The 19,857-nt window shown below is 43.5% G+C and overlaps 1 protein-coding gene across 1 annotated transcript in view; it reads left to right on the plus strand.

The window, feature by feature from the left end:
* The window catches only part of atp13a3 (ATPase 13A3), a 173,847-nt gene that overhangs the window by 145,916 nt on the left and 8,074 nt on the right, over positions 1-19,857 (plus strand). Inside the window, exon 30 of the mRNA XM_085990222.1 lies at positions 15,486-15,572. Within this exon, the coding sequence (XP_085846348.1) occupies positions 15,486-15,572 (87 nt within the window). The remainder of the gene's footprint in view (positions 1-15,485; positions 15,573-19,857) is intronic.

Below are 19,857 nucleotides of genomic sequence, written 5' to 3' on the forward strand. Positions count from 1 at the left end.
GTTCTAGGGGATAAAGTAGGGCAAATGGAGTGTGTTTCAGTGGGAGAACATCTGGGTAATAGTGATCATAATATAATTAGATTTAAAGAAGTTACAGAAAGGGACAAAGTGAAATAAAAGGTGAAAATACCCAAATGGAAGAGAACCATTTTCAGTGAGTTGAGAAAGGACCTAGAACAGATGGCCTGGAAACAATGATTGGCCACAAAAACAGTAAATGAGCATAGAAACAGGAGTAGGCCACTTAGCCCCTCAAGCCTGTTCCACCATTCAGTGAGATCATGGCTGATCTGTGACCTAACTCCATATTCCCGCCTTTGCCCCATATCCCTTAATACCTTTGGTTAACAGAAAAATCTATCAATCTCAGATTTAAAATTAATAATTTATCCAGCATCAACTGCTGTTTGCAGAAGAGAGTTCCAAACTTCTACCACCCTTTGCGTGTAGTAGCGTTTCCTAACTTCACTCCTGAAAGGCCTGGCTCTAATTTTTAGGCTATGTCCCCTCGACTCCCCTATCAGTTCCCCTTCATATCTTGAAAATTTCGATCAAATCACCCCTTAATTTTCTAAATTCCAGGGAATACAACCCTAGTTTGTGTAATCTCTCCTTGTAATTTAACCCTTGGAGTTCAGGTATCATTCTAGTAAATCTACGCTACACTCTCTCCAAGGCCAATATATCATTCCTATGGTGTGGTGCCCAGAACTGAACACAGTACTCCAGGTGTGGTCTAACCAGGGCTTTGTATAGCTGTAGTATGACTTCTAACCTATTGTATTCTAGTCCTCTAGATATAAAGGCCCGCATTCCATTAGCCTATTTGATTATTTTTTTGTACCTGTCCATGACATTTTAATGATCTATGTACATGGGCCCCCAAGTCTCTTTGGACCTCCACTACTTCTAGCTTTTCACCATTTAGAAAGTACTCTGATCTATCCTTTTTAGGTCCAAAGTAGATGACCTCACACTTGCTTATATTGAAATCTATTTGCCACAGTTTTGCCCATTCACTTAATCTATTAATATCTTTTTGTAATTTTATGCTTCCATCTACACTGCTTACAGTGCCGCCTATTTTTGTGTCATCGGCAAACTTGGATATGTGGCTGTCTACCCCATCATTTAAGTCGTTAATAAATACAGTGATTAGTTGAGGCCCCAACACAAATCCCTCTGGGACGCCACGAGTCACAGCCTGCCAATTAGAGTACTTGCCCATTATCCCTATTCACTGTTTCCTGCCGCTCAGCCGATCTCCGAACCAGGTCAATAATTCGCCTGCAGTTTCATGAGCTTCAACTTTAGCTAATTCGCCTGCAGTTTCATGAGCTTCAACTTTAGCTAACAGTCTCTTATTAGGGACTTCTTCGAATGCCTTCTGAAAGTCCACATAAGTAACATCCATACTTTAGTCACCACTTCATAAAATTAAATCAGGTTTGACAGGCATGACCTACCCTTTACAAATCCATGCTGACTCTCTCTGATCAGCTGAAAATGTTCAAGGCGTTCAGTCACTCTATCCTTAATTATAGATTCTAGTAATTTCCTGACAACAGATGTTAGGCTAACTGGTCTATTATTCCTTGGTTTCCCTCTCTCACCTTTCTTAAATAGCGGAGTGACGTGCAATTTTCCAATCTAAAGGAACAGTTCCTGAATTGAGAGAACTTTGGAAGATCATAGTTAGGGCATCTGCAATGTTCTCGCCTACTTCCTTTAAAACCCTAGGATGAAAACGATCTGTCACTCTTTTGTTCCATTATTTTCTTCATTACTGTTAATTTGCTTACGTTAATTTTGGTGAGTCCCTGTCCCTGATTCAGTATTAGTTTCCTTGGGATGTCTGGCATGCTATCCTGTAAATACTGACTCAAAGTAATTATTTAACATGTCCGCATTTCCTTATTTTCATTCATAATATCACCATTATCAGTTTTTAAGAGGCCCACATCGCTTTTAACCACCCTCTTTTTCCTAATGTAATTGTAAAAGTTTTTTTGTGTTGATTTTGATATCCCTTGCGAGTTTCTTTTCATACTGCCTTTTTGTAGCTCTTGCAGTCTGTTTTGTCACCCTTTGCTTTTCTTTGTTTCTCTCCCATTCACTAGGAATTGTGCTTTTTTGCATTCTTTTATGCTTTTTCTTTTAGTTTTATGTTGTCCCTTACCTCTTTAGTCATCCATAGCAGTTTTTTTTTGTCAAGTGGAGCTCTTGCCCCTTCGGGGTATAAACTGGTTCTGTGTCACGCAGGCCTTCACGGCCATAGTTCGGGTACAAACCAAGCATATTCCCATTAGGAGGAAATATAGGGCATCCAATGCTAAAGCTCCCTGGACGACAAAGGAAATAGAGATTAATGGCCCAGAAATTCGGGTCTCCATGGGTGAGTATGCACGGGGTACTCACCCGTAGGCCCAATGGAAGTGCCGGTTTTCTGCATGCACTGCGCATGCGCGGGAAACCGGCACTTCCGTTCCCCTGAACGAAGGGCTTCAGAGTTCGAACACGTGCGCGGGAGAGGCTGCGCATGCGCATCGAACTTCAGTTTTTTTTACAGGTTTTCCCAGGAGGGTAAATCTCCAGAATTTACACATTTAAAAAGCAGGCATAAGGCCTGCTATTTACAAGGTAAGTGGTGAATTAATTAAAATTAAAACATTTTTTCCACAGGTTTATTATTTTTAAATACTTTAAAGAAAGGTAAGTTTATTTTTAGCCCCGTTAGAAAATAAAAATGTTTTCAAAAATTTAAAATATTGTTTAAAATAGTAATTTCATGTAATTTATAGTTTATTTAAAAAATGTGATGTTTTTTTAAAATTTATTTGAAGATTTAGTGATGTTTTGGGGCCCATAGTATTTCTAAGTTTTGACAGCACTTCCTGTCAAACTTATGAATGGGCATTTCCCTGCTCCGATTGGCTCCCCATGGCCCACGTGATCCCAGGGGACGCATCGAACTAACTGCGCCCCTGGGATACACAAGCACTGCGCGCCGGTAGTTGGAGCAGGCCCAGGATCGGAATTCCACGGGGGCCCACAGCACAACAACCGGCGCGCAAGGTAAGTGCAGGTTGGGGGCTTGCACCCGCGGGAAGCCCCCAACCCAAATTTCTGGGCCATTAAAATAAAACAGAAAAAGGAGATTTATGACAAATATCAGGTATAGACTACATTAGAAAACCAGGCAGAATACAGAGAATGCAGGGGGAAATTGCATAAGGATATAAGAAGGGCAAAGAGAGAGTAAGAGAAAAGATTAGTGGGTAACATAAAAGGGAACCCAAAAATATTTTCTAAACATATAAAAAAATAAAAGGCTAGTTAAAGGAATGGTAGCCAATTCGGGACAAAGAAGGAAATCTTCTTGTGGAGGCAGAGGGCATGGCTGAGGTACTGAGTGAGTACTTTGCATCTGTCTTCACAGAAGAAGAGGATGAAGTTAATATTTCAGTAGAGGAGGAGGGAGTATCACAGAATCACAGAAACCCCACAGTGCAGATAGAGGCCATTTCAGCCCATCGAGCCTGCACCGACACATATCCCACCCGATTCCCCGTAACCCCTACACCAACACATATCCCACCCTAACCCTGTAACCCCACGTATATTTAATCCCCCTAACACTAAGGGTCAATTTATCATAGCCAATCAACCTAACCCGCACATCTTTGGACTGTGGGAGGAAACCGGAGCACCCGGAGAAAACCCACGCAAACACGGGGAGAATGTGCAAACTCCACACAGACAGTCGCCCCAGGCCGGATTCGAACCCGGGTCTCTGGCGCTGTGAGGCAACAGTGCTAACCACTATGCCACCGTAGAGTCATTGGATAGGCTAAAAACAAATAAAGAAGGTGCTAGGCAGATTGGCATCACTCAAAGTTAACAAGTCACGTGGTCCAGATGGGATTCATCTTAGGTTGCTGAGGAAAGCAAGGGTGGAGATAGCAGAAACTCTGACCACAATCTTTCAATCCTCCTCGAATATCGAAGTGGTGCCAGATGACTGGAGGATTGCATATATTACACTCCTATTCAAAAAACAGGAGAGAGAAAGACCTGGTAACTACAGGCCAATCAGTCTAATGTCAGTGGTGGGAAAACTACTAGAGACCGTTGTCAAGGTCATCATTAATTCTCACTTGGAGAAGCATGGATTAATAAGGGACAGCCAGCACGGATTTGTTAAAGGCAAATCGTGTCTGACTAACCTGATTGAGTTCTTTGATGAAGTAACAGAGAGGGTTGGTGAAGGTAGTGCAGTAGATGTTTGATATGTGGACTTTCAAAAGGCATTTGATAAAGTACCACATAACAGACTTATTTTGGAAAATAGAAGCACATGGAATTGAAGGGACAGTGGCTACCTGGGTACATAATTGGCTAAGGGATAGGAGGCAGAGAGTAATGGATGTTTCTCTGATTGGAGAGAAGTTTGCAGTGTGGTCCTCCAGGCATTGGTATTAGAATCATTGCCTTTCTTGTTATACATAAATGACCTGGACTTGGGTATAGGGAGTACAATTTTGAAGTTTGCAGGTGATACAAAACTTGGCAACCTAGTAAATAATGAGGAGGATAGTAGTAGACTTCAAGAGGACATAGACAGGTGAAATGGGCAGACATATGGCAATTTAATGCGGATAAGTGTGAAGTGATACTTAATGCGGATAAGTGTGACGGGTTAATTAATAACCTTGTAGTAAAGGGGCCTTTAGGGAAGAGTGCCCATAATATGATAGATTTTTATATTGAGTTTGAAAGTGATTTAGTTAATTCCAAAACTAGGATCTTGCATCTAAACAAAGCAAATTACGCAGGCGTGAGGGGCAAGTTGGCCAAGGTAGATTGGGAAACTACATTAAAAGGTATGATGGTACACAAGCAATGGCTAGCATTTAAAGAATTAATACATCATTTACAACAAATATACATTCCTTTACGGCACAAAAACCCCACGGGAAAAGTGGTCCAACTGTGGCTAACAATAAGTTAAAGATAGGATTAGATCAAAGGAAGAGGCTTATAATGATGCCAAAAAGAGTAGTAAGCCTGAGGATTGGGATGATTTTAGAATTCAGCAAAGGAGGGCCAAGAAATTGATAAAGAAAGGGAAAATAGAATATGAGAGTAAACTAGCAACAGACATAAAAACAGACTGTAAAAGCTTCTATAGGTATGTAAAAAGGAAAAGATTAGCAAAAGTAAATGTGGGTCCCTTACAGGCTGAGACAGGAAAAATTATAATGGGAATAAGGAAATGGCAGAGAAATTAAACAAATACTTTGGCCGCAAATTTAATTCAGGAGGTGGCTTGGAGTCAGGTTGCGTGGTGGGTGGGGTCCGGACCTGCTGCCGGCTTCATCCGATCCTCAGTTGAGATTTTAGTTTAATTGGCCCCTTAAGTTGAGTGGTGCGCGCTAGACGGTCCAATGACTGGGATCAGGTCTGTTAGTCACCTCTGATGACATCATTAGTGCGGATGTTTTTAAGGGCCCCATGCAGCCTCAGCCTTTAATTTCTTGATTCTGCTGGAGTCTGGAATTGCCAAGGCCACAATGAGTGCATCGAAATCTAAGGAGTTAGAGGGCACAGGGAGATTCTGTTTCTTCCTGATGGCCGGAGGAAGCCTCCTCAGCAAAACAAGGCAGCCTGGCTGCGCATTGCTGAGGAGGTCAGCGCAAGGTCTGTTTGTTCACGCACTTGGATCCAGTGCAGGAAATGCTTTAATGATCTTCTGCGATCATCAAAAGTGAGTATCACATCACACTTGCCTTCAATCTGTTTCCCTTCTCTTCTCATCACCAGCACTCTACTTTGTAAGCCTGCTCCTCCACATCCCACCTTACCCTTACTTTCCTTGCATCCGTACCTATCCATCTCTCTCTCTCTCTACTGAATCACCTCACCATCCTGCCTATGCAACCCTCACACTCGCTCTCACTGACAACAATTAACAACGCACATGGAGCTAGTTTCCTCTTGACACCTCACTCCATCTTGGTCTCCCTCTAAGCTTCTATGTTATGGATTCTTCACAGTCACTCTGCTCAGCTGCATGCAGACGCTGTGCCTCTGGGGCCATCCAGAAAGAGAGCAGTGCTGGAATTCCAGGAACAAGTGCAGGAGTCTCTGAGAGGGTTTGCATTCAGGGTAACTGCGAGTGTGGAGAGAATGGAGGAGTCCATCTCTGACATGAGCACTGTCTTTGTGGAGACAATGGCGCATGACCGTTCCACCATGGAGAGGGTGGCAACCGCCATGGAGGACATAAGTTGCCAGGCTAACGAAAACATGGTGACTCTTCAAAATAGATTGTCAGCTATGGAGGAGAGATGGGCATCTATTGAGAGACACCAGAGCTTCATGGACGTCCTTGTTATGAGGACTGCCAGTACAGATGCGGGTCCTCATGGCCCCCCTGCTGTGCAACAAGGTGCTCTCCATCCACTTGCTAGCACTAAGTGCGGCAGACCCATGAGAGGGCTGTTGGTGGCAGGCAACAATGAAGTGTGGGCTCCTCTCCATGCGCTCACACAACCATGCTACTGTGGAGCCCTCGTTCAGAGACTCACATTGCACACCCAACTTAGATGGCCGTTTCAGCCACTGCACAGCTGCAGGAAGAGCAGACTGTTGCAGAGCCCTCCCAGGCTCCCAAACCCAGAGGACACCCGCCAAAGGCGTCTAAGCAGACGCAGCATCAAAGTCAGCAAGGTGCCTCTACATCTGCTGAAGCCACAGGGGAAGCACCACGTAGAAGCACGCGTAAGAGGAAGATAAAGCACAAATAGTCACAAGGGGAGTCACTTGGGTGTTTTATTCTGTTGTGTTTGGTTCTGTTTAATATTTTGCATTGTCATGCTTTTGTTAATGCAGTAAACAAAAGTTATTGCAAACAGTTGAAGGTCTGGCCTATGTGTACTGGGAAATGGAAGTTACACATTGAGGTCTCAGGGCAACTTGGATTTGTAATGATGATGCTGAGGGTGATAGGAAAGCATTGTTTATTGGAGAGATGATGTATGGCGTTTAAGAATGTCGTCCACACATTCATAGCCATACGCTAGCCACCTGTGGCTGAAGAGTAAGCTTATGTGAATCTGGCATGGATGAGTGCATCCCTTGCATGACGCCCAGCAATGAGCTCGAGGGCTACTGCTTTGGTCACACCCGGACCCGCAAGGTGCGCCTTCTCCTTGTCGTCCTCTTCTTCCGAGGATGGTCTGTGCTGAGCCATTTGTTCCTCAGGGAGCGCTAAGCCACGCTGCTGTGCGATGTTATACAGGGCGCAGCAGACGACGACGATTCTGGACACCGTGGCTGGTGCATACTGCAGGGTTCCAGCAGATCTGTCGAGGCATTGGAATCGCATTTTGAGAAAGCCGATGGTTTGCTCTATGATGCTTCTGGTGGAAATGTGGCTCACATTGTACCGCTCCTCAGCCTCGTTTGATGGCCTCCTCATCGGTGTCATGAGCCACTTTTTCAGGGGATATCCCTTGTCGCCAAGTAGCTAATCGGAAAGTTGGGTTGGCGGATTGAAGAGTTGAGGCATAGTAGGCTGCCGCAGGATGAAGGAGTCATGGCAACTGCCAGGGTACTTCGCACAAACATGCATGATGATCTTCCTGTGGGTACACACCAGCTGGACGTTCAGGGAGTGGAAGCCCTTGCGGTTGACAAATACAGCTGGATTCTGATGGGGTGCCCTCATGGCCACGTGTGCAGTCTACGACGCCCTGCACCCTTGGGAAGCCGGCCATATTTGCAAAGCTAACCACACGTGCGGTTACACTTGCTGCATCAGTGGAGAAGTGGATGTAATTGTGCGCCTTTGCAAAGAGGGCATCGGTAACCTGCGTGACGCAGGCGTGTGCGGCCGACTGAGAGATGCCGCTGATGTCTGCAGATGATCCCTGGAAGGAGACTGAAGCAAAGACGTTGAGTGCAGTGGTGACTTTGACAGCCACTGGTAAGGAGTGTCCACATGCTCCTCTGGGCTCCAGGTGTTGGTGCAGCATTGTGCAGATGTCAGCGACAACGTCTCGCGGAAGTCTCAGCCTCATTTGGCACTGCTGCTCACTCATGTTGAGGAAGCTCATCTTCTGCCTGTAAAGCTGGTGTTGGGGGTTTCTTCTGCGGAGAGGTGTAGCCTGCGCTGACGCCCTCTGACCTGTGCATCATCAGGTGGCTGAGGAGAAGGTTGGCGCTCCTGCTTTTGCTGCTGTGCCTGGTTGAGGTGCTGCCGCGGCTGCTGTTCCTCCAAATCTGACGACCAGGATGAGAGGATATAAATGGTTCCCATACCGCTGGTATATATCTCAGTCAAGGAATGGAGGTTGTTTGTGCTCAGACAAAGTGGCCAGAGGGCCTTCCAAGGAGGCCGCACAGCAGATGGATTTCAGACTCAACAATCACAAGATTAGTTGAGCTGCAAAATGTCTCCCAAACCTCAAACCACTAAGTTGTGTCATGTGAAAGAATGAGAAATTGCAGGCCCACTTTTAAGCTGCTCGAGAAGCTGGCAACAGTTAAGGTCCTAGGTCAACCCAGCTCGATTCACCAGACGTGTTTTTATGAAGGCAGCCAGCATGTTGAAAAACCACAAAAATATGATCAGCCCTTTAAAATAGGATTATCCAGGCAGTTAACGACCTGTTAACTGCCTTAACAACCTGTCCCGCCATTTGGGGTTGGGTCAGTTCAGGAGCGGCTGACCCGACACTTCCCAAAGCCACATGGAGGCGGGTTCGCAGCCCGCCCCAACTTTCTCTGATTTTTGCGGCAGACCCGTCTCCAAACCCGCCCCCTCAGTGCAGTTAAATTCGTGGCCTTTGTGTCTGTCTTCACGGAAAAAGACGCAAAAAACTTCCCGGAAATAGTGGAGAACCAAGGGTCTAGTGAGAATGAGGAACTGAAAGAAATTAGTATTAGTAAAAAAAAAAATAGTACTGGAGAAATTAATGAAAGCCGATAAATCCCCTGGACCTGATGGCCTACATCCTAGAATTTTAAAAGAGTTGGCTATAGAGACACTGGATGCATTGGTTATCATTTTCCAAAAGTCCATAGATTCTAGAACTGTTCCCATGGATCGGAAGGTGGCAAATGTAACCCCACTGTTTAAAAAAGGAGGGAGAGAAAACGGGGAACTGCAGACCAGTTAGCCTGACATCAGTAGTAGGGAAAATGCTAGAATCTATTGTTAAGGACATGGTAACAGGGCACTTAGAAAATAATAATAGGATTGGGCAGAGTCAACACGGATTTATAAAAAGGAAATCGTGTTTGATAAATCTGTTAGAGTTTTTTGAGGTTGTAACTAGCAGAATAGATAAGGGGGAACCAATGGATGTGGTGTATTTGGATTTTCAGAAGGCATTCGATAAGGTGCCACACAAGAGGTTATTAAACAAAATTAGGGCTCATGGGATTGGGGGTAATATACAAGCATGGATTGAGGATTGGTTAATGGACAGAAAACAGAGTAGGAATAAACAGGTCATTTTCCAGTTGGCAGGCTGTAACTAGTAGGGTACCGCAAGGATCAGTGCTTGGGCCTCAGCTATTCACAATCTACATCAATGATTTGGATGAGAGGAGCAAATGTAATATATCCAAGTTTGCTGATGATACAAAGCTGGGTGGGAATATAAGTTGTGAGGAGGATGCAAGGAGGCTTCAAGGGGATATAGACAGGCTAAGTGAGTGGGCAAGAACATGGCAAATGGAATACAATTTGGAGAAATGTGAAGTTATCCACTTTGGTAGGAAAAATAAAAAAGAGTATTTTTTAAATGGTGAAAGTTTGGGAAATGTTGGTGTTCAGAGGGACCTGGGTGTCCTTGTACATGAATCACTGAAAGTTAACATGCAGGTGCAGTAAGCAATTAGGAAAGCAAATGGTATGTTGACCTTTATTACAAGGGGATTTGAGTATAAGAGTAAAGATGTCTTACTGCAATTATATAGGGCCCTGGTGAGACCACACCTGGAGTATTGTGTACAGTTTTGGTCTCCTTACCTAAGGAAGGATATACTTGCCATAGAGGGAGTGCAATGAAGGTTCACCAGACTGGTTCCTGGGTTGGGGGATTGTCCTATGAGGAGAGATTGAGTAGACCAGGCCTATATTCTCTAGAGTTTAGAAGAATGAGAGGTGATCTCACTGAAACATACAAAATTCTTACAGGGCTTGACAGGGTAGCTGCATGGAGGATGTTTCCCCTAGCTGGGGAGTCTAGAACCAGAAGTCACAGTCTCAGAACAAGGAGTCGGCCATTTAGGACTGAGATGAGAAACTTCTTCATTCAGAGAGTGGTGAATCTTTGGAATTCTCTACCCCAGAGGGCTGAGGAGGCTCAGTCATTGAGTACATTCAAGACAGAGATCGATAGATTTTTGAATATTAAGGGAATCAAGGGATATGGGGATAGTGCAGGAAAGTGGAGATGAGGTAGAAGATCAGTCATGATCTTATTGAATGGCGGAGCAGACTCGAAGGGCCAAATGGCCTACTCCTGCCCCTATTTCTTATGTTCTTATACACTTTGGGAGGAACAACATGGAGAGGCAGTATAATCTAAATTGGACTATTTTGAGGAGGATGCAAGAGCAGAGAGACCTGGGATGCATATTCACAAATCTTGAAGGTGGCAGGGAAAGTTGGTAAGGCCTTTAAAAAAGCATACAGGATACTTGGCTCTGTTTGGACGGGCTTCACTTGAACCATGCTGGGGCTAGAGTCCTGGCAAATCGAATAACTAGGGCTGTAGAGAGGGCTTTAAACTAAATAGTGGGGTTGGAGGATCCAGGTGAGCGGGAAAATAAAAAGTCAATGAGAAAGCAATAGAGCAGGCTAGAGATGGGGAAAATAATAACCAGAGTGTGACAGGAAAGGACAGAATGTTTAAAAATAAGAGTGTAACAAAAAAAAGGCCAAAACAAGGAAAAATGGTAAAAAGACAAAGTTAAAAGCTCTATATCTGAATGCACGCAGCATTTGTAACAAGATAAATGAGTTCACTGCACAAATAGATACAAATGGGTATGATCTGATCGCCATTACAGAGACGTGGTTACAAGGCGACCAGGGCTGGGAACTGAATATTCCAGGGTATATGATAATTCGGAAGGATAGAAAGAAAGGAAAGGGAGGTGGGGTAGCTTTGTTGGTAAAAGATGGGATCAGTGCAGTGGTGAGAAGTGATATTGGCTCAGAAGATCAAGATGTAGAATCGGTTTGGGTGGAGATAAAAAATAATACGGGGTAAAAGTCTCTGGTGGGCGTAGTCTACAGGCCCCCGAACAGTAGCAATGCTGTTGGACAGAGTATAAATCAACAAATAATGGAGGCCTGTAAAAAAGGTACGGTAATAATCATGGGTGATTTTAATCTCCATATTGATTGGACAAATCAAATTGGTCATGGTAGCCTGGAGGAGGAGTTCATAGAGTGCACCCGGGATGTTTTCCTAGAACAGTATGTAATGGAACCAACCAGGGAGCAGGCTATCTTGGATCTGGTACTATGTAATGAGACAGAATTAATAAATTATCTCATAGTAAAGGATCCTCTAGGAAAGAGTGATCATAGCATGGTTGAATTTCAAATTCAGTTGGAGGGTGAGAAAGTTGTATCCCAAACCAGTGTCCTGATCTTAAACAAAGGCAACTGTAATGGCATGAGGGCAGAACTGGCTAAAGTGGACTGGAAAAACAAATAAAAGGGTAAGAAAGTTGAAATGCAGTGGTGGACATTTAAGGAGATATTTCATAACTCTCAACAAAAATATATTCCAGTGAGAAAGAAAGATTTTAAGAGAAGGGAGTACCATCCGTGGCTAACTAAGGAAGTAAAGGATGGCATCAAATTGAAAACGAAGGCATACAATGTTGCCAAGATTGGTGGGAGACCAGGGGATTGGGAAATTTTTAAAAACCAGCAAAGGATGACTAAAAAAAAATAGAGAGAGAAGATGAATTATGAGAGTAAGCTGGCAAGAAACATTAAAACAGATAGTAAGAGCTTCTACAGGTATATAAAAAGGAAGAGGGTAGCTAAAGTAAACGTTGGTCCCTTAGAGGATGAGACTGGGGAATTAATAATGGGGAATGGGGAAATGGCAGAGACTCTGAACAAATATTTTGCATCTGTCTTCACTAACAACATCCCAATAATGGATAATCAAAGGGCCACAGGGAGTGGGGAACTAAAGACAATCACTATCACTAAGGAAATAGTACCCGGTAAAATAATGGGACTAAAAGACAACAAGTCCCCTGGACCAGATGGCCTGCATCCCAGGGTCTTAAAAGAAGTGGCTGCAGAGATAATGGAGGCATTGGTTGTAATATACCAAAATTCCCTGGACTCTGGAGAGGTCCCAGCAGATTGGAAAACCACTAATGTAACACCCCTATTTAAGAAAGGAGGGAGACAGAAAGCAGGAAACTATAGACCAGTTAGCCTAACATCTGTCGTTGGGAAAATGCTGGAGTCATTCATTAAGGAAGCAGTAGCAGGGCATTTAGAAAAACATACTGCAGTCAAACAGAGTCAGCGTGGTTTTAGGAAAGGGAAATCATGTTTAACACATTTGCTGGAGTTCTTTGAGGGGTAACAAGCAGGGTCGACAAGGGTGAGCCAGTGGATGTGGTGTATTTGGATTTCCAGAAGGCATTCGATAAGGTGCCACATAAAAGGTTACTGCATAAGATAAGAGCTCACAGAGTTGGGGGTAAAATATTAGCATGGATAGAGAATTGGCTAACTAACAGAAAGCAGAGAGTCGGGATAAATGGGTCATTTTCTGGTTGGCAAATGGTAACTAGTGGGGTGCCACAAGGATCGGTGCTGGGGCCCCAACTATTTACAATCTACATTAATGACTTGGATGAAGGGATCGAGTGTAATGTAGCCAAGTTTGCGGATGATACAAAGATGGGTGGGAAAGCAAGTTGTGCAGAGGACTCAAAGAATCTGCAAAGGGATATAGACAGGCTAGGTGAATGGGCAAACATTTGGCAGATGGAGTATAATGTGGGAAAGTGCAAGGTTATCCATTTTGGCAGGAAAAATAAAAAAGCAAACTATTATTTAAATGGAGAGAGATTACAAAATGCTACAGTTCAGAGGGACCTGGGGGTCCTTGTGCATGAAACACAAAAAGTTAGCATGCAGGTACAGCAAGTAATCAAAAAGGCAAATGGAATGTTGGCCTTTATTTCAAGGGGGTTGGAGTATAAAAGCAGGGAAGTCCTGCTACAACTGTACAAGGTATTGGTGAGACCACACCTGGAGTACTGCGTACAGTTTTAGTCTCCTTATTTAAGGAAGGATATACTTGCATTGGAGGCAGTTCAGAGACGATTCACTCGGTTGATTCCTGAGATGAGGGGTTTGACTTATGAGGAAAGGTTGAGCAGGCTGGGCCTATACTCATTGGAATTTAGAAGAATGAGAGGTGATCTTATCGAAACATATAAGATACTGAGGGGGCTCAACAGGGTATATGCAGAGAGGATGTTTCCCCTCATGGGGAAATCTAGAACTCGGGGGCAGAGTCTCAGACTAAAGAGTCGCCCTTTTAGAACTGAGATGAGGAGGAACTTCTCTCAGAGGGTCGTAAATTTGTGGAATTCTCCGCCCCAGAGAGCTGTGGAGGCTGGGTCATTAAATACATTTAAAGTGGAGATAGACAGATTTTTGCAAGATAAGGGAGTGAAGGGTTATGGGGAGCGGGCTGGGAAGTGGCTTTGAGCCCAAGATCAGCCATGATCTTATTGAATGGTGGAGCAGGCTTGAGGGGCCAAGTGGCCTATTCCTGCTCCTATTTCTTATGTTCTTGTAAATAGAGGCATTGAATACAAAAATAAGGAAGTCATGCTAACTTTTTACAAATCACTGGTTAGGCCTCAGCTGGAGTATTGTGTACAATCCTGAGCACCACACTTTAGGAAGAATGTCAAGTCCTTGGAGAGGGTACGGATGAGGGACTTCAGTTTTATGGAGAGATTGGAGAAGCTGGGATTGTTCTCCTTGGAGCAGAGAAGGTTAAGATGAGACGTAATAGAAGTATTCAAAATTAGGAGGAGTTTTGATAGAGCAAGTAGGGGGAAACTGTTTCCCCTTGCAAGTGGGTCGGTAACCAGAGGTCGTAGATTTAAAATAATTGGCAAAGAGCTAGAGGGGAAATGAGAAGAATTTTTTCTGGGTTGTTGAGATCTGGAACGCAATACTTGAAAGGGTGATGGAAGCAGATTCTAGAGCAAATTTCAAGAGGCAATTGGACATGTACTTGAAGAGAACTAATTTGCAATGTTATGGGGAAAAAGCTGAGGTGTGGGACTAAATTGGACAGCTCTTCCGAAGAGTCAGCACAGGCACCACATAACTGAAGTCCCTCGTCTCTGGTATCATCCTCGTCAACCTCCTCTGTACCCTCCCCAAGGCCTTGCCATCCATCCTAAAGCTGGCACAGATCTATTTGTGTACTGTATGATTCTACTTCTTCTGCCACATACAATTTCCATCCTTAATGGTATCGCTCACCACTGCAGATCTGTTCTCATTTATTTGTTTCCTGTTAGAAAATATATGCGAATCAATCTCAAAGGTTGATTTGGGTCTCCTTTTATCTCGGCTGCTCTGTTACATAAGTTGCATGAACCTAAAGCAGCACAAGTTGACTGCCTTGGAGGAAAGCACTTTTGACTGGCTGTGACAGCCTGTCCAGATCAACCCACACCCAGAAAAGTACACTACAGGCTGGTACTGCTGCATGCTCATCTGGCAGAGGGCTTTTTAGGGTTGGGTTGCTCCAAATTGGATGCCAGGATTGTCTGAAGTGCTAGTCTCCATTGCAGTAAATGGCGCTCCCCTGCGACATAGACAACTCTGCCCCGTAACTTGAGTCACGGTGCAGTTGATGAAGCAAGAGGATCTACTTTGGTGAGTCTCTCTCAGGCTGTGCAACAACTATGTTTTCTGACCAAATATGATTTTCTCAGACAGAGATAAGTGGAGTACTTTTGAAGAAAGTACTTCCTGTGATTTTATTTCTCCTTTTAAGCTAAATAGCTACTTCGTGAAGTTATGTTTCTTAAAATGTCCCATACTGAATTTTATGCCGCTTAACCTAAAACATCTAATAGTTTCTAAATTCAAAGTGCAAGTAGCTTGTCTCTACAGTCATGATTTCTGTGATTGCTTCTGGTTGCAGTATTTTTAGAACTTTAAAATTATATGTTGTCATACCCTCTGTTGGTAATCATTTCTTCCTTTTTTCTCATTATGTAAGATTTAATGGCTATGAATTGTGATGCACACTTTGAATTCCAAGAAATCAATACAGGCATTTCCCAAATGTTTTACACTATTGCAATTGATTGAGTTTTACAATTGATAACTTGCATGCATAAATTAATTACTTGTTAGTCTTAATTCTCCCCACCTTATCTCTCAGACTATCCTACTTGACTTGATCCTGTGGAAGCTTCTATTCAAGAGAGAGGGACCGGGAGTTAATCACATGACAGCCACTTACCAACAGGTTGGACTTGAAACTTTTCTGTCGCTTTGCCACAATTCAATAAATATCTGCAAATTGCTGTTGTAAGAAAAAAATATTGCTTATTTTCTCTCTTCTGTTGATATCTGTTTTTGTTTGCACTGGTGGAAGGTCCCCTCATTAAATTGCTACCTGGAAGAATTAACCTGTTAAATCATATTTGAAGGACATAATTTTTTTTTTAAAGAATTGACCAAGCTTGACTTTACAACTGAAGTGTTGAGACTGCTTGAGATATGTTTTCACTTTATTTTTAAACAATGCTTCTTATAATGTGCCTTGCACTACTATTTTTTTTAATAGCTGTCAGCTACTCTGCTTATATTGTCAAGAAAACTACGCCTGATCTAAAACTGATTTCAATTAACCGGCTTCATGTGTTGCTGTGTTGGGTTTTACATTGGTAGAATAATGCAAACTCAATGGGCCAGAATTTGCGGTCGGTATGACCATGTACTCTGAGTACGCCATCATACCGACTTTGAAAGTCACCGCCAGTTTGGGATTTCCGCATGCGATAAATCCTGAACTTGCGGTCGGTCAAGTTCCGACAGCACACCGGCTGCGCTGCACGTTTAAGCTGCCCATTGAAATCAATGTGCTGGCGCAGAGTTGGGCTAATTGCCCACCCACTGCGCACTAATTATGTTAAAAAATTTTACAGCTGGTACAAACAAGCACCGGAGCCTGTTTGCACAGCGTGTGGGGGGGGGGGGGGGGGAGAAATTTGCAATTTCAGGGCCATAAAATAAAATTGAACATGTAAAAGAACCTACCAGGCAGCTGTAAAGGCTTGGTTTGAGGGATTAGATCTTTTTTTTAATCTTGCAGAGTCTTACAGTAACTAACTGTACTTACTCCCAAGTATTCTCTATGCTTTTTCAAGCCAAGTACTGCACTTGTCAATTAAATATTCACACCATTTAATTTAAAATTTAATTGATGTTGTGCTTCGGAGATTCGCTGAGTGAAAGGAGCACTGCCCCACCTGATCCCGGGGACGCTTCCGCACGCGGTGCGCCCCTGGGATCCGTGGGCCACTACGCTGCGCACAACTGCAGCATTTCAAAGCAAGTTTTCGTTTGGAGCCTCTCACCAGGTAAGTGAAGATTTAGCTCGGAGGTCGGCGGCGTACTCCTTAGCTGTGACGCCAATCGCAATTTCAGGGCTATTTAGTTTCTTTGCCATTTCATTTTGGCCATCTACTGTCTAACTGTTCTTTGTTGAAACACTGCATTTTGCATTATGATCATGTATGTTTATACGCACTGTGATTTATATATTTAAAGTAATTATGATATGCATTTATCTGGAAAGTTTGCACAGATTTATGGAAACTGGACCCACAAACCATGAATAACTCACCTTTCACGTTGCAGTGATGGAGGAGAAACTGAGGTTTCGGGTGTGATAACGACACATTGACGCAGCGAACGGCAGATTCGATTTGCCCACCTCTGTTTTTGGTTGCTGATGCTGTCAGTAAAGCACCAATTAAATTTAATTATGGGGAGTGGGATAATCCACTTCAGTGGGCTAAATCACAGTTTCTACATACTTAAGAGGCCTGTGAACCTGTTGCCTTTAAGTTTAGCTGAGTTTGTGCTCATGAAATTAAGTCATAGAAACATAGAAGATAGGAGTAGGCCATTCGGCCCTTCGAGCCTGCTCCGCCATTTAATGAGATCATGGCTGATCAAATTCAGTACCCTGTCCCTGCTTTCTCCCTATATCCCTTGATCCCTTTAGCCTTAAGAAATATATCGAACTCCTTCTTGAATATATTTAATGAATTGGTCTCAACTGCCTTTTGTGGTAGAGAATTCCACAGGTTCACCACTCTCTGGGTGAAGAAATTCCTCCTCATCTCTGTCCTAAAAGGCTTACCTCTTATCTTTCGACTGTGACCCCTGGTTCTGGACTCCCCTGCAATTGGGAACATCCTTCCTGCATCTAGTCTGTCTAATCCTGTTAGAATGTTATAATTTTCAATGAGATCCCCTCTCATTCTTCTAAACTCCAGCGAATATAAGCACAATCGACCCAATCTCTCCTCATACGTCATTCCTGCCATCCCAGGTATCAGTCTGGTGAATCTTCGCTGCACTCCCTCCATGGCAAGAACATCCTTCCTCAGATAAGGCAACCAAAACTGCACACAATACTCAAGGTGTGGTCTCACCAAGGCCCTGACAACTGCAGCAAGACATCCTTGTTCCTGTACTCAAACCCTCTCGCTACGAAGGCCAACATACCATTTGCCTTCTTAACCGCCTGCTGCACCTGCATGCTTACCTTCAGCGACTGGTGGACAAGGACACCCAGGTCTCGTTGTACTTCCCCTTCTCCCAATCTATTGCCGTTCAGATAATCTGCCTTCCTGTTTTTGCCACCAAAGTAGATAACCTCGCATTTATCCATATTATACTGCATCTGCCATGAATCTGCCCAATCACCCAACCTGTCCAAATCATACTGGAGTTTCTCGGAATCCTCCTCACAGCACACGTGCCCACCCAGCTTTGAGTCGTCTACAAACTTGGAGATATTACATCTAGTTCCCAAGTCCTCACCAAACTCCGTAACGGCATAGCAACATTGAATTTTGTTTTATAGCCGTTGCCTTATGAGACGCAGGACCATCAAGGCATTCAAGAAATCTGATTTACCACCAATTCAGTTAATGGAATCTATCATGCCATGGTGATTATACCATATACTGGGCTGGGTGATAGCGTGTACATTTTCACCCTTTGAAACAACCCAGCACCATAGGAAACATTACAATTGCAGGGTAGAATAATTTATCATCCATAGCTAAGCTGCCTTTTCTCCTTTTGTTCCATCAAACTTCCCATTATGTAAATTTACAATTGGCCTGCAAATAAATATTAAAGAGAGGACATAGACAAAGATGGTACGGTAAATAAATTTATTGTGTACCTACCATGTGTATTTTGTGGTTGTCTCCTGTGCAAACAATCTACAGGAAACTTTGTGATATCCGGCTCCGACGGGACCGAGCTGTTGCCGTCCCATCAAAACTGCCGGACAAACCAGCGCTAATGTTAAAACATAGGGAAGCTTTTGAGCTCCGTATCTAGCAACAAACCCTGTTGCTTAGCAACAGCTTCTAAACAGTCGGCCGTAGCTTGCAAGCGTCTCTGTAGCTAAGCAACAGCTTTAGCTACACCTTGCAGAGCCTGACTAGTGAAAAAAAAGCAACCAAAAGAAAAAAAAACTTACTGAACCGACTCCTGAATTTTGCCGGTGGATCGAGCATTCCGGACAGTTAACCTCCGGATAAACCAAAGTTTCCTGTACTACTTCTCGCAGTGTGAAAATGTGCCTGTGGTGGCCAATTCTGATAGCAGTGCCACTGATTAAATGTGGCCTATCCATCTGTTCACCTGCAAACAGTCCATGGCATTAGCTGGAGGGATCGACGGTACTGCGTGATGGTGTAATATTAAAGTCTAGTTTTGGCATTTTTTGACCTTTTTGCCATGGAATTGAAGATAAATTACATTTAAGTAGTGTGTTCTATATCAGTATGGGTTCATGCAGTTTTCAAGTTCTCTTTACAGTTATGTGCTGCAACTTTTGAGAAAAAGAGTTTATTAATGGACCAGGCACTGAAGATGTGTATTGAAGCTAGCTAGCTGGTGTATGGCATGCCACTGCTCATAGTCTGTGGAGGACCGAGATGATAAGAGTCAATTGGCTTATTGTCAGGATAGCCTCATTCATTTGAAAATAACAGGAGATGGCTTCTCGAGACGCACACCCCAGGGGAGAAAGTGTGGTAGCTAGTTTTATCGCCATGCCTGCAGGTGAATCCCTGAACAGGGGTAATAACCAGGCAATCCGCCACTTCCTTGGAATACAGGGGAAAAAAAGGACAAAGAGGCACATGAAGATCAGTGAGTTCAATTAAGTTGTGGCAGGGAGCCTGGCCTGATGAGGGGAAACACGTCCTTAGAAAACCAGACAGCTGACCAGAAGAGTTAAATGAGCCCATCAATTGAGATAGTGTAATGTATTTTTCTTGTTCATGAGGAGGGATCTGAAGTTAGTTAAGTTGAGATTTGATTATAACTATTACTCTATGATTATTTGCTGTCCATAAAATAAAGCAGCTTAACAATTCACATCAGGCCTTGTCGCACTAAAGTGTTCCACCTACTGACAGAATATCCAATTCAGATCACAAGGGGTCTTGGGTTACAATATCATATAGTTAGATAATTGTGCAGTAACCATCAGA

Source organism: Somniosus microcephalus, chromosome 6, assembly GCF_052327205.1.
Source record: "Somniosus microcephalus isolate GS21.2 chromosome 6, FLI_Smic_1.0, whole genome shotgun sequence".
NCBI classification, from domain to species: domain Eukaryota; kingdom Metazoa; phylum Chordata; class Chondrichthyes; order Squaliformes; family Somniosidae; genus Somniosus; species Somniosus microcephalus.